Source organism: Zalophus californianus, chromosome 6, assembly GCF_009762305.2.
Source record: "Zalophus californianus isolate mZalCal1 chromosome 6, mZalCal1.pri.v2, whole genome shotgun sequence".
Taxonomy (NCBI): domain Eukaryota; kingdom Metazoa; phylum Chordata; class Mammalia; order Carnivora; family Otariidae; genus Zalophus; species Zalophus californianus.
Genome location: NC_045600.1, coordinates 23,883,947 through 23,897,339, shown reverse-complemented (window position 1 = coordinate 23,897,339; position 13,393 = coordinate 23,883,947). Strand labels below are relative to the sequence as shown.

Sequence of the window (13,393 nt, the reverse complement as noted above, 5' to 3'; positions counted from 1 at the left end):
TGTTTTCTACCTTATAAACATTAAGGGAAGGCGGGAAGTCGCGGGGGGAGGGCAGGTGGAAGGAGAGATGGAAGGAATGATTCCCCCTTCGAGCTCCAGTGACACCTTAGGTGATGGGCCTTGTAGAGCCATCATCATAATACATTAGAGTCAGTTGTGTACTGTCCCCCACAAGCCCCTTCACGGGCCACTGGGGGCTTTTGAAGGACATGGGGTGTCTTACTTTTTGAGAAAAGAGATTTATCCACGCCTGCATCCCCACTACCTGCCACATTGTATGTGCTCATAAAACTTTATTGTTAGAAACAGCATTTCAGGGATGGAAAAGATCCAAAAGGTTGTCAAGGCTCTCTGTGCAACTAATTTTTGAATCTCTTCTGTAAGAGTTCATTCAGACTTGGCTTGAACCCCTACAGTGCCGAGCAGCTCATTGCTCCTTTTGCTGTTCCATCCTGTTCTAAAGAGCACTGAATGTTCCAAAGCCTTCCTTATTCTGGCTCACTCTAGCTTTTACCACCTGTATTGCTTCCAGCCCTTGGAGACACACAGAATAGATCTAATTACACTCCCAGTGTTTGAAGACAGAGCTTTTTGTCTTTAAGGATTTTTTTTCTAAAGGCCAAAACATCTCCAGTTTCCTTGGGCATTCTCATACAACGGTTTTAAGTTCTTTCATCCAGGTCATTGTTTTCTGAAAAATGACCCCCCCCTCCTTTTTTTTTTTGCATCCTTTCCAAAGAAGCATGCCCACACCACAAACAGTATTATGGGCATGTCCCAACCAGCTCATTATAGAGTGATCCCACTCTTCCCCTTTTCTAGACTTCCTACATCTATTAATGGTGGCACCAAATACCTTTGCTTATTTTTTTAATGACTATAGCATAAAGTTGAACTTAAAGACATTGAAAATCTTGACTATTTTGTGTGCCCTCCTGCTAAACCATTTCTCTCCCCTTCCTGCACTGTGCATTGGCTTATATGACATAGTTGGGATCATTCTTTGATTTTATTCAATTCAGCCCTGGATTTTTAAAATCCAGCACACCATGATCTGTTAGGGTAAGGTTCTTTCATCTAGCACATCAGCTGTCCCTTCCAGCTTCATGTCATTTATGAATAAAGAGCAATTTTAGAAAAGTTCATGACAGTTGGAGTGAAAGAACTTCTCCTTTGGGAAGGGTCTTTTCTAAAAGCCACAGTCACTGATCCTTTAACCCTTAGGGTGATAAGCATGACTGCCTCCATTTCTCTTCTTTCCATCATATTCATGCATGAGGCAACCCCAACCCACCTTCCCCCCTGAAGAGATGGAATAGATTGGGAAGGTGCTGCATATTTTCCTCTACCCCATGGTTATACCATACAGAGGCTATTGGTGATTCATGGGTGACACGGGAAGAAATAGTTTCTGTTCAGTCCAGCCACCAGACTGTAAGAACAAAGTTGGTCTAGAGGCAAACAGTGAGTGGGCTAGTACAGTTATATCCTACAAAGGGCTTAGTGGTGAGAATGGCACATGGTGGCGTCATGGAAGGGCAAATCCAGAAGGTGGGACCTGCGTGGCACCTGCCTTGGAGAGTTAGCCACAGGCTCTCTTTGTCATCAGTCCAACTATTCAGTTCATCCCCAGTACTGTTCGGGCTCATAGAAAAGCCAGAAACATGTCCCAGGTATCAGCTCATGATTGCTGTTAGGTGATTGATTGAAGCTTTGTTTAGTCTCTACCTTTTTGATTCTGGGTGGTGATCTCAGAGTATCTGAGCCATTTAAAATAGTCATTTTTGGGGCACCTGGGTGGCTCAATCAGTTGAGCGTCTGCCTTCAGCTCAGGTCATGATCTCGGAGTCGTGGAATCGAGCCCCGAGTCGGGCTCCCTGCTCAGTAGAGAGCCTGCTTCTCCCTCTGCCTGCTCCTCCCCCAGCTTGTGCTCTCTCTTTCACTCACTCTATCTCAAATAAATAAAATCTTCAAAAAAATAGTCATTTTTATAGGCCAAAAGCAGTCAACTATCAGTTTGATATGATTGAACCCAACAGTTACTTGGCCTCGTTGGAGATCATCTTGGTTCATAAAGGCATAGTGTCTTTGAATTGGAATGGATTTTTGGTAGTTATCTCCAGAAACCCCACTCTGACTCTCTTCTATCGCATTTCTGGCAAATGAGGCTTCCCCTATTACTCGACCCTCTGGCCGAGTGTGCTTGCTGGCCATCTGGCCAAATGTGCTTGCTCCCTTATCTTGCATGTTCAACTTTAAAAAATACTTTGAAGGCACCTCTCATGTCCTTTTCTAGCTTGTTCTAGTTTGGGTTGTATGTAGCAGTTCCTGCAGCCATTCTGTATGTGACATGCTTTCTGACCCCTGACCATTCTGAGTCTTCTCCTTTGGACACATTCTAACTTGTTAATGTCCCTTCTAGTGTATGGCACCATTTTCTGAACCAAAACCCTAGGTTTGGTACATTCCGTGTTGAGAAGAGGTAGGACAATTGTCTTCTTTTTATTTTGGGGGGAAGTGGGGGATTGTGCCTAAGTGCCTTAAGATTCAATCTCACTTTTACCTGTTCATATCCTTTCGGACCCTAATTTTGATATCTAACAAATTAGCTCTTCTTTTCAACTTAAGTTCATCACAACATCCAGACACATGCCAGTGAACGTTTTTAGCCAGGTCACTCATCAAAATGTTGAGCAGGCCTAAGTTCTGATATAAGCTACTAGTGAACCCCTGATAGAACGAGGACACTGAAGTCCATGATGAAGGTCAGGGAATTGTCCAGGGAAGGGCTGGTCTTGGGCACCGTTGTGGAAGTAGGTGGAGGTTTCTTTCAGACCCACCTCTTCCCTTTAAATATTCCTCTCCCCTGTCCTACCCTGTCTCCTGAGTCCTTTCTCCTATCCACAGTGGCAGACTTCCTCAACCTGTGACCTCATGTCTCTGTCCTTCCTGCACTCACAAGTCCCTATGCTGTCCCTGTCTTTGAAGGAAGATCTTAATTTGGCTTTCTGATGACCTCACATCCAGAACAGTGTCAATGGCTGGGGAGCCTGAATGTGTCTCATGTTCAGATTTGCATTTTAATGAGGGGAGATGGCTTAATAACCCTAAGAAATGCCCCAAAAGGAAAAGTTTCATGTTTTAGTAGAATCTTGGGATAGGGCTTGGGAAGAGGGAGATGGTGGCTCCCCACAGTGCTCCTTATATCATGCTGGACCAGAATTATAAATGAAGTTGAATTAGTATCCAGGCACTATTTTCTGCTTCTGAATTCTCCAAGACATGTCTCCTCCTTTCTCCACCAGCACTGAAGGAGGTAGGGCAGCTAGTGTTAGGGTTATCATCACAGTCTGGAGAGTCCATCTGCTGGCTTAGAATCCTCACTTCACCCCTCGTTAATTAGTGTGACTTTGGTTCTAGGCCTTGGTTTCCTTACCTGTAAAGTCAAAATCATAGCAACTGGCCTTTCCTATAGAGTTATATTTAATGAGATGACACACAGCCATGCCTTGTCTGTAGTAAATTGTCAACAAATATTAGCTGCCGTCATAATTCTTTTTCACAGGTTCACCAAATTTCCTCTCTTTTAAGTGCTTAAAACGTTAACATGTGTGTTTCTTCTTTCTCCTTCTTTCTTTCCCAAATTCCCAGTCACCTTATAGTCGTCACAATCACTGGCTTCTCTTCATTGGGCCCCACCCCCTACCACCTTCACAGTCTCCTTAGTTCCTCTGGAAATATCGATGAATGTTTCTATTACCTTTTGATTCTATGTAATTACTCTTTTAGAAAGTCCTGTGGCTTCGTAAGAATTCAGCATTATAACTTGGCACTTGTAGCAATTAGTGACATTTAATTTCTCTACTTCAGTATGGAAAAAGAGATGATATATGTGGATTTTATACTGGGATAAAAGTTACCCTGAAAGTGAATGAAAGAAAAGTCTTGGCAGAGATAACCTGCTTTCTTTCCCCCCTGAATCTTTTTTTTTTTTTTAACCCCATGAATGACTTCCTTCTTCCCTTGAAATACTTTCCCCACTTACTCGGGCAGAATGAAGGAAGGTAGGGTGGATTGAAAACCATCTGAGGTGGGTGGGATTATAGGTTTGAGGGGGAAACGGTATTAGCTTAAATTAGGAAGGCCTTCAACTTCTGGCCTGGTTCCTGAATACTGCATCTTGCCTGTTTCAGTAAATGGTTTCTATTTTCTGTATCAGTCATTCTCATGACAGGCTTCATGATGGCCACAGCCGCTTACAAATGACTTTCCTTTCGTAGCCATTTCCATTCTCCCAAGCTGCAAAAGCTGCTATCTCCATGGGGATTTTCCCAAAGGATGTAGCAGAGTTTAGAGGGCCATACGTATATTTTGCATATAATTTACATATGATTTGCAGTCTGTTCTAAGGCAGTTTCAATTTTGAATGTCTTACCTACTGGTGATCTTTTCCTCTTCTTGTTCTTACATCTACCCTGAGAACTTGTGCACAGAGATAGGTAGGCACAAGAAGGGTGGAATATAGCACTAGAGAGGGTGAGGGGAAGGGTGTATACATATCAGACATCTTGTTGGGATCCAGAATGGTCCCTGGATCCAGCTAGGGTAGCGCTCTTTCAGGGTGTGACATCTAGATAGGAGACACTTCACTTGCTTTCAAATTTTTGGTAATTTTTTTTAAAGGCATTGTAGTTCCATAGGAATTCAGTGTTGGCAATTCTCAATATCCTTCCTGTCAAAGGCTCATCCAAGCCCATTTCCTATTCCCTACCCTCCACTAGGTGAACTTTTATAGAGCTGGCTTCTGAGTGTGAGTTGAGGATCTATTCAAATCCAGAGCCCATGGTGAGATTGTTGTGAAAGATGTTGTCCCTTTTGCCTCCCTGAGTCCCTGTTCCAGGCCATGTCTTCTCTTGAACATCACACCAGAATAAATGCCAAACTCCAAACCCAGCCAGTTGCTAGTCCCAGGGCCAACTGTGTAGCCCAGAGGGCTGCAGCTGACCCTCTGTTTCTGAGGTCAGTGAGAAGGCCGATCTTCCTTTCTCCCCCTTCCTCAACAACCGCACCGATAACACACACCCAACATAGATTCCTTTTTTTCCCTTACTAATTATACCCTTCTCAGTTAAGATTTTTTGAGCATTATTTTCTGTATCTATATTTGAAAGCTATATAGTTCCTTTTTCTTTTTTGAATGTAAAATTTTATTTTAATGTTGACTATGTTGGGGGAAAAAAGAAAGAACCTCCAAGATACCTTAATACCCCTCCCATCTCGCCCAGATTAAGACTCAGTACTCTAGCCCCTTTTTCTTGGAGGATTCATTGACTTAGCTTCTTCCATGAAGGGGCGGTGATATACCCTAATATTTGTCCTGACTTTCTCGCAGACGTTAGTCCTACATTTTAGAACACATCTTAGACATTTTTGCTTGAGTGATTCTTCTGTTTCCTCAACTCATTATGCCTAAAACAGAACTCATCATTGCCCTCACCCCCGATTCATCTCCCACCCGACCCCACCCCACCCCACCTTCCTATTTCTGACAGTTTTCACTCAGCCTCCCATCCACTCCTCCTCTGAAGCGTCTCATCAGTCCCCCAAAGCCTCTTGGATCCCCTCTTCCTTTTTCTCCCCACTACCACGATTCTAATCTATGCCCTCTGCCTCTGACTGATCTTTCCGCCTTTGTCTCTTTTTCTTCTCATCTGTCCTGTCCACACCATTGCCAAAGCAATCTTCCTCAACATCATTTTCCCTGGATCATTCCCCCTGCCCATGAACCCTCACTGTGTCCCACCAGCTGTAAGATCAAGTCCATTTTCCTTAGCCTTGAAATTCAAGGCCTTCATGCAATGGTTCCTACTCTCATCCTTAAGATCACCTTTCATTTCTTCCTTATATGAACTGTTTATATGCGTTTGTTATTATTTGAATAGCATGTATTACATGCCTACCATGTGCCTGGCAGTGTCCTTGGTGCTTCTGAAAAGCTGAACTGGAAAGTCCTTACAAATTTATTCTGTGGTCCTGGGAGCTGGCGGTGTTACCTGAGTGTCCTCCATCTCTCTAAATCCTAAACCATCTTCCAAGATCTATTTCAAATCTCCCTTTGCTCCAAAAACCTTTCCTGTAAATCCAGGGCCCTCCTCACAGGCCTGTGGTCTTTATTGTCTGATTTCATCATTTGACATGTAGTAATGACCCATTCATTCATTCCTCATTCAGTCACCAAACAGCTACTGAGCACCAACTCTGTGTCATTTGGTGCTTGCTGTTGTGCTAGTTGTTGCCTCACACATCAGTGTATTTTTATAGCATAATAAAAAATAATAATAATCCTTATAAAGCCCTTATCATGTGCAGGCCCAGTTTTATGTATATTCACTTATTTAATCCTCAAAACAACCTATGAATTTGGCATTGTTATTATCCAAATTTTGCAGATAGGGAAATCAAGGCACAGAGATGTTGAGGGTCACAAGCTAGAAAGTAACAAAGGTAAGATTCAAATCTGGCTCTGAAGTCCTTGATCTTAACCTCTATACTTCACTGTCAGGTATCAGTAATATATATCATATGCATGTTTATGTAAATATAAACACATAACATCTTCCCACTTAGACTCCAAACTCCTAGAGGTTAGTGACCATCTACCATACTTGTCTGTATCTCCACTACCTTATCCAGTCTTTGCATATAGTAGGTCGCTTGAATCAGTTGGTTGGTTGGTTGTTGGTTCTGCCATTCATTTGGAAGGAAGGGCCTGAAATTTTTAACAGCAGGTAGGAGTGTCTGGGGATAGAAGGGGACAGAAACAATTTCAGAATAGACCTAGACACTGTGGAATTCTTGCGTTCCAGCTCTTAATTCTGCAAGCTTTGAGGATAGATTTGTACGTGAGAAGATACTGATGTAAAAGCTCTTGAAAGTGGAATAGAATTTCCTTCTCCAAAAGCAAAACTTAAACCATATCATGGTTGCACAGTTTCTCCCTTCCATCATCCGGTTTCTTGTCCGTTTTACTTCATTGCCTGCCAAACCAGTTTTAACATCAGTATCCCAGATCTGCATTCTTGGCCTGACATTTCTATTTAAGACTTTCATAAGTTGAAGAATATGAAGATTCGAGTTGCAATACTGCAACTACATATGTAGCTTAATAAAGCCTAAGTATATATTTGAATTTAAAAAACACAGGTGGTGGGTTATTTGCATTTTAAAAGAATTCCTTCTTTTACAAAAGGATCCACTGCCGGGTTCCATTAAATATCCAATTCCTCTTAGTGCATTCATCACACAATTTAATTTACCAAAATTTGATTTATATGCCACTCAAGTTCTAGTGAGCATGGGAATCACTTGGGTAACTTGCTTAAAATTCAGATCTTTCCCCATACTCCTCCCCAAGATTCTAATTTATTAGATTCCTTGGTTGGGGCCCAGGATCTTCTTAATAGGCATCCCCAGGTGGTTGATGTAGGTGGTCAGTGAAATACACTTTGGGAAATGCTGCTTTAAAGAAACACATGCAGCACATAGATGGGGCCCACCTGTAGCGCCTTCTCCAGAGCTCCAGTACCCCTTATGCCAATTGTCTTGTTTACTCTTCATTCAGCACATTTTTTGTAATCTCTGAGTCAAAAAAAGAAAAGACTATACCACTTCTCTTCTACTTCTTCTCTGAGCTGTTAAACATCTTTCATTGTAAGTGTGAAATGTTTGTCCTTTCATTTTTGAATTTGAAAAAAAAAAATGTAAACTCCCCGTCCCCCCAGCTGTATGTAGATAGAATTGGTGTATAACATGGTGTAAGTTTAAGGTGTACAAGATGTTGGTTTCATACATTTAAATACTGCAGAATGATTACCACCATAACATTAGTTACCCACCTCCATCTGGTCATATAATCACCATTTCTTTTTTGTGGTGAGAACATTTAAACTGTCCTTTCTTAGCGACTTGAATACAGTATTATTTTCTTTCCTACTTATTTATTTATATTAACATATATTATTTGTTTCAGGGGTACGTTTCTTTTCGTTTCTAACCCCTTCTTTTACTCTTAGGGTATCTCCTTGGATCTTCTTATTCTCATCTCTTAATTTTTATGACCCTCCTGTGTATTAGTCACCCTTCCATGTGCCCTACCTGCCGCCCCAGGCTCTCCCCTTTAGTGCTCTGGATCTGGACGCCGAAGGCTCTGGCTTGGTCCAGAAATACCAGGCATTTTAGGAATAGTGACTTCTGCCGAGGTTTCTCCTAGCCAAAGGTAGGACCCTTTGTTCTCTCTCCCTATTATTTTTTTCCCCAAAAAGGCCAAAAATTATTTTTTAAACTAAAATCAAGAGAACGACTTACTTTGGCATGATTCCATTCCTCCGTGAGTATTAATCTGGGGCCTCAAGAAACAAATGCCAGAAATGTACATTTAAAATGTGATTATAGTTTAATGAAATTTGTTTAAAAACTAGATTCCACAACATTCATGGCACATATATCTATGTATTTAATATCTCATTGATCTTTTTAAAAGTCAGTTGCTTGACCCATATTTCGCCTCTGATTACTTTTCTAAATCTCTAGTAATCTCCAAAAACATTTGGGGATTTCTATACTTCAGAGATTTTTCTCCTTTATTAATCCTGTATATCCCTGAATTTCACTCTGGGTAAAGGTTCTCTGGGGTGATCTGGAGTTTGTCAGATATCTCCAGTAATAATAAAAGCAATGGGAGAGCAAACTGATGCTGTGGGTTACTGGTTGGAAATCTTTTCTTTTAATAGATTTATCAGAGCTTATGCTTCCTCTGAATTAATGAGCTCTTAATAGCCTTGTTTGATTTCCTTAAGAACAGAGCCAGAGGTTGTGCTGTTTGTTGGGACTTTGTGTACCTTCTTTAACCCATTCATTGCTGGGCTGGGCCTCCCTCATCAAAGGTGAGCGACCTTCTAAAACAAAATGGTGGTGGGGAAGCAATGGAGGGCAGGGGTGGTGGTTGTCCCTGGGCTAAGCCAAAGGTAAGAGGGGACGTAGTCTCAGGTTGTCTGAGGAACCCTTGCAAGCAGGAACTCATTTAGTATGTCCAGCATGACTCCATTTTTGGAGAAGAGAATACAGTATCTAGAAAATAAAATTGGGCAGGAACCTCTGGATGGTGGATTACAACAGATTTTTCTTTTTTCGTTCCTGAATTTTCCAAAGTTGCTACAGTGACCATGTATTACTGTAAAAAGCCATTTGAAAGAAAGAAGGAAACATGCTCGGCCCAGCCTCTTGAGTCTCCTTCCCGAGGGACCTCATCTTTAATAACTTTATTTCAAATCCTAAGCATTGCGTGGAACAGTGTGGAGAGAGGAAGGCTCTCATGATGAGGCCCAGAGCAGCCCAGCAAACAGAAGGCTGTCCTTCAACTGGAGGCCCGCCTCTGTGCCGCCTGGCTTCTTAGCCTCGTTTGCATGCTCCTGAGTATGTGCAAAGGCCCTGCCACTCCTCCTTGCACTTGACAACTAAGAGACAATTGCATTGCGTTGGGAATTTTAACTGTGTCTTCTTTCTTTTTTCCTTCCCCTTCCCCTCCTCACCCCTGTCCCCCCTCTTTTCCTTCCTCAAGGCCTCTCCCACCTCATGATGAGCGAACAAGGTAGGTGCTTCATGCTTGTGGCGCTGCAGCTGCCCTGAATTGCTTGCCTTTGTGCCTCTGGCTGGTCGCTCAGAGCCTCACTGTCGCTGGCAGCCCATCTGCTGCCTGGCCTTCCTGCAGCAGGGCCACCCTGGGGTGGGGGGGGTACCTTTCCCGATGCATCTTGGTTTCCTGTCCCCATCATCCTCTTGGCTTGTCCATTTTGCACCACCATTTGTCATCCCGGGCGCTGGCCCTGCTGGGCTGCCTCCAAGAGAAAAGCATGAAACAAGGCATGACGGCATTGATAATGGGGGTGAATGAAGCTAATTTCTGAGCAACAGAGCAGTTAACTTCCTCCTGCTCCTCCCCGGGCCCCATGCTGGGGCCTCACGTGGTTGGGGGAGAGGAGCTGGGCTTCTCCCTGAATGTCACTCTGAGTAAAGGTTTGTTTTTTTGTCTTCCCCTCCGTCCCACTGCCCATCGTAATGACTTTCAGCCCCACACGGTCAAAGGAAGCCCTTGGGGGTTTGACTGTTTTTAGTTTTATATAAAAGCAAAAACCACCGAAAGAACATGCTAATGTCTTCGTGGCAGGATTCTAACTCATTATACACCCTGAAGAAAACTGCATATAAAGATCTGTAAATTCAGCATCTGCAACCTAAAATATTCAAATATGCAGGGAATGAGCTGTGCAGGAAATTCAGCTCAGCTAAGCACAGGGTGGGCTGTGAATGAAGCCTTTTTCTCCTAAATAAAAATTTTCCACATCATCAGCCTAAATCAGGATTCGAGAACTGAGACTACTTAAAATTGTCTTTTCCTTCACTGTTCAATTGCTACTATTGTGTTTCTTCCTAGCCTTGAGATGATTGCAAGATTGGTCTACCTGCCTTGCCCTGACACCCAAAGCTTGTATTTTAATTTCTCTTGTCTGTTTCTTTTCAAAAAACACACGGGACTTTGGTACCTCTTTTGGAGGACCAAAGAAAAGGGCAAGGCAGGGTCCATCTATGTTTCCTGGTTTTTCTTGATCTTTTGAGGAGGGCGGGGCAATCCTGAAGGGTCGCTCCCCTTCCCTGTTCCCTTACACTGGACCTATCAGACAGTGTTGCCATAAAGGGGAGTATGTTCAGATCAAGAAACCACCCAGGGCTGAGAGAAGTGTGCTTATGATGTCCAGGGAGCTGTGGAGGTGGGCAGTTGAGGACATCCTGACTCGGTAGGACAGTGTAGGGACGAAGCATACCTTCCCCGTAGAATTGAATCCCCCAGACGTGAGCCAAGATCCACGATGTGGACTTGAGACTTTCATCGAAGATACGGTCTGGTATAGAGTAAGCGTCAAAAAAGAGTCGGAGGCAGGAGGTCGGGTGAGTTTGCCAGTGTTAGATGGCGCTCTGGAAAAGACTGGGATGAAGCCTCGTTATTCTTGTCTGAGGGTGGGGGAAGTTATCTGCCGACAGCAGGTAACTATGAAGCCCTTGGGGGTTTGACTGTTTTCAGCAGGTAACCCTGCAGAGATACAGCTCAGATATTTTGAAGGGCTCCTTCCCATCGGTCCGAACAACATGTGGAGAATCTGTATTGTGTACCACCCCACTCTCCCACCCCCTCCTCAGCTTCTCGGCCCTCAGCGTTGATGTGTACCTGAGTAGAGAATTCACACACACCCATGTATGCATGCTCTGGGCTAAGTCAAGAACTTTCTGGAAACAGAGTCCTTAAGCAATGGAAGAACGACAGATACTGGGAATTCCTCATTAGGTTTTCAAGAAAGGATGCAGAATTCTTCTGGGTGGTCAGTGCCTCTAAGTTTTTAAGTTGCAACTTGCAGTTTAATCTGTTTTTACGAAGGTCTTTGACTGCATCACCCACCTCTCATGTGTTCCCCCACGTCCCACTCCCTTCTCTATTCTTGCCCTGTGATGATTGCCCAAGAAACCAACTCTGCTTCCCACCTCTACTGCTTTCCTTCTCCTATTCCTTCACCACGAAAGAGAGATTTCTGTCTGGTTCCCACTGAATCTCCAGAATTGGTTTCTGATGCCTGAAAAATACATCTAGAAATACCTGGGTTGCATGTGCACCACTTGTACATGTATGTGACACTCTTGGTCACCATTGGGAAAATACCGGAGAACTTGGTTTCTTTGAGACTTTTCCAAACCAAGTTTACATCGGTGAAGTGTGTGCAGTTTCACATACATGTGGCTATGCAGTGCTTTTGCATGCAGACTTGGTCATGTTTCTAAGGACGGGCCTGGGAAGAAACAAATGGGAAAAGCTTAAACATGAAGCTGGTGGGGACAGCTGGTGATTAGGCTTCACATTGTGCATTTGTCTTGGGCTGCTCTCTCAAGATACTACAGTGCTGTTGCCTTTACTGTTGTGGGTTTTTGTGGCGTATGTTACATTTCTTTGTGTGTCTACAGTGTGCTGATGTTTTCCTCTCCCTGCTCTTTCTCCCTCTCTCTCTCTCTTTCTTTCACCGCCTCCATGGTGGACACCATGCTTCCTCTACTTAATTGGACCTTCCACTTCATTTCTGTAGGTAGAAGTAAAGGTAGAGATGATTTTATTTTTCTCATTATAACTATCAATCTGCCTTCTGAAATATTCATGTCTCCAAGGGGAATTGTCGATTCTGATGAATACAGTCCAGACTATAACTGAGTGCTTTTAACAACGACTAAAAAAATAAATAAATAAAAAGCCAGAGCTATCATTTCCCTTCAGTGCACTTCATGTTCGGTGGTTGGGGATCATTCCGAGTTGGCCTGCCTCCCTCTGAATCCAGGCTGGGACTTATCCATTATGGCGTGCTATTTCTAGCAGGAACGGGGGACTCTGAAAGTTTAGTTATGCAGAACTATTTTACTTCAACGTGGGGCAGTCTGAGATTCTCTCCAAGTCAGAGTATGGCAGTAACAGGGGAGATGTGAAATGGTGTACCACTGTTTCTATTCCTTGAGGACATCTGGAATTGGGGCCAACATCTGTGAGGGAAGGATGATAAGAAAAGGGAGAAGATTGGTGAATTGCTTGAAATGCAATGTGAAATTTGGGGGATACACATGTATTGCTGTTTTATCTTTGTTTCCTGCATTTGGGGGAGTGGAGATGTTCTGGCTGGGGGTGATGGGCTAAAAAGGGTAGGACCGGGGCTGTGGGAGGACACGGGAATGACAATGCATTCGATCGGAAGGAGAACGTGGAGAGAGGTAACCCTGGATTTTCGCTTTCGAAGTCAACCTTTTGCCAGGTAGGCAAGGAAAAGGAGAGGTGCTGAGTGGGTGGGCTTGCTTCAGTGCTCTGAAGGGGTTTTCAGCTTCACACCTTTGGGGAGAGCACAGCTCACTCCTCTATTGCAATCAAAGCTGTCAGAGACCCAAGCCTGAGAACCTGGCTCACAGCTCAAGCCGGGTTCGCTGTGCAGCAGTGAAGAGAGAGGTTAACTGATAAATTATAAATACGTATCTGCATCCGGCTCTCCCCTCTTCCCTCCTCACTCTCCAGCCCTGTCTCCGTGGAGCTCTGTGCTGCAAAGCCTGGCACATCACACGGATAGGCAATGCGAGTTTTGGCATGAGGATGTTGAAGAAGGGGCTGACACGTTATTGAACATGCTGATTTGACACGGGTCTGTGAACAGGCCATCTCGCTTTTGAGTTTTATGCTTTTCTGGATTTTTGGAGTTATGTGTGGTTACCTTGGAAGCAGTTTGGTCCTTTCCCCTTTGGAGTCAGCTGATTGCCTATTCTT

General features: G+C 43.6%; 1 protein-coding gene across 20 annotated transcripts in view; it reads left to right on the top strand.

The window, feature by feature from the left end:
* The window catches only part of NRXN3 (neurexin 3), a 1,550,403-nt gene that overhangs the window by 104,294 nt on the left and 1,432,716 nt on the right, over window positions 1-13,393 (top strand). For 15 of the 20 annotated variants that reach the window (XR_004820137.1, XM_035728036.1, XM_035728034.1 and 12 more), the window contains 2 exons: window positions 9,617-9,646; window positions 12,183-12,194. Coding sequence is in view for 19 of the 20 variants with exons in the window: in XM_035728036.1 (XP_035583929.1) it covers window positions 9,617-9,646; window positions 12,183-12,194 (42 nt within the window). In the remaining variant the exon portion in view is untranslated. The remainder of the gene's footprint in view (window positions 1-9,616; window positions 9,647-12,182; window positions 12,195-13,393) is intronic. The other 5 variants (XM_035728032.1, XM_035728026.1, XM_035728031.1 and 2 more) reach the window with 1 other exon arrangement.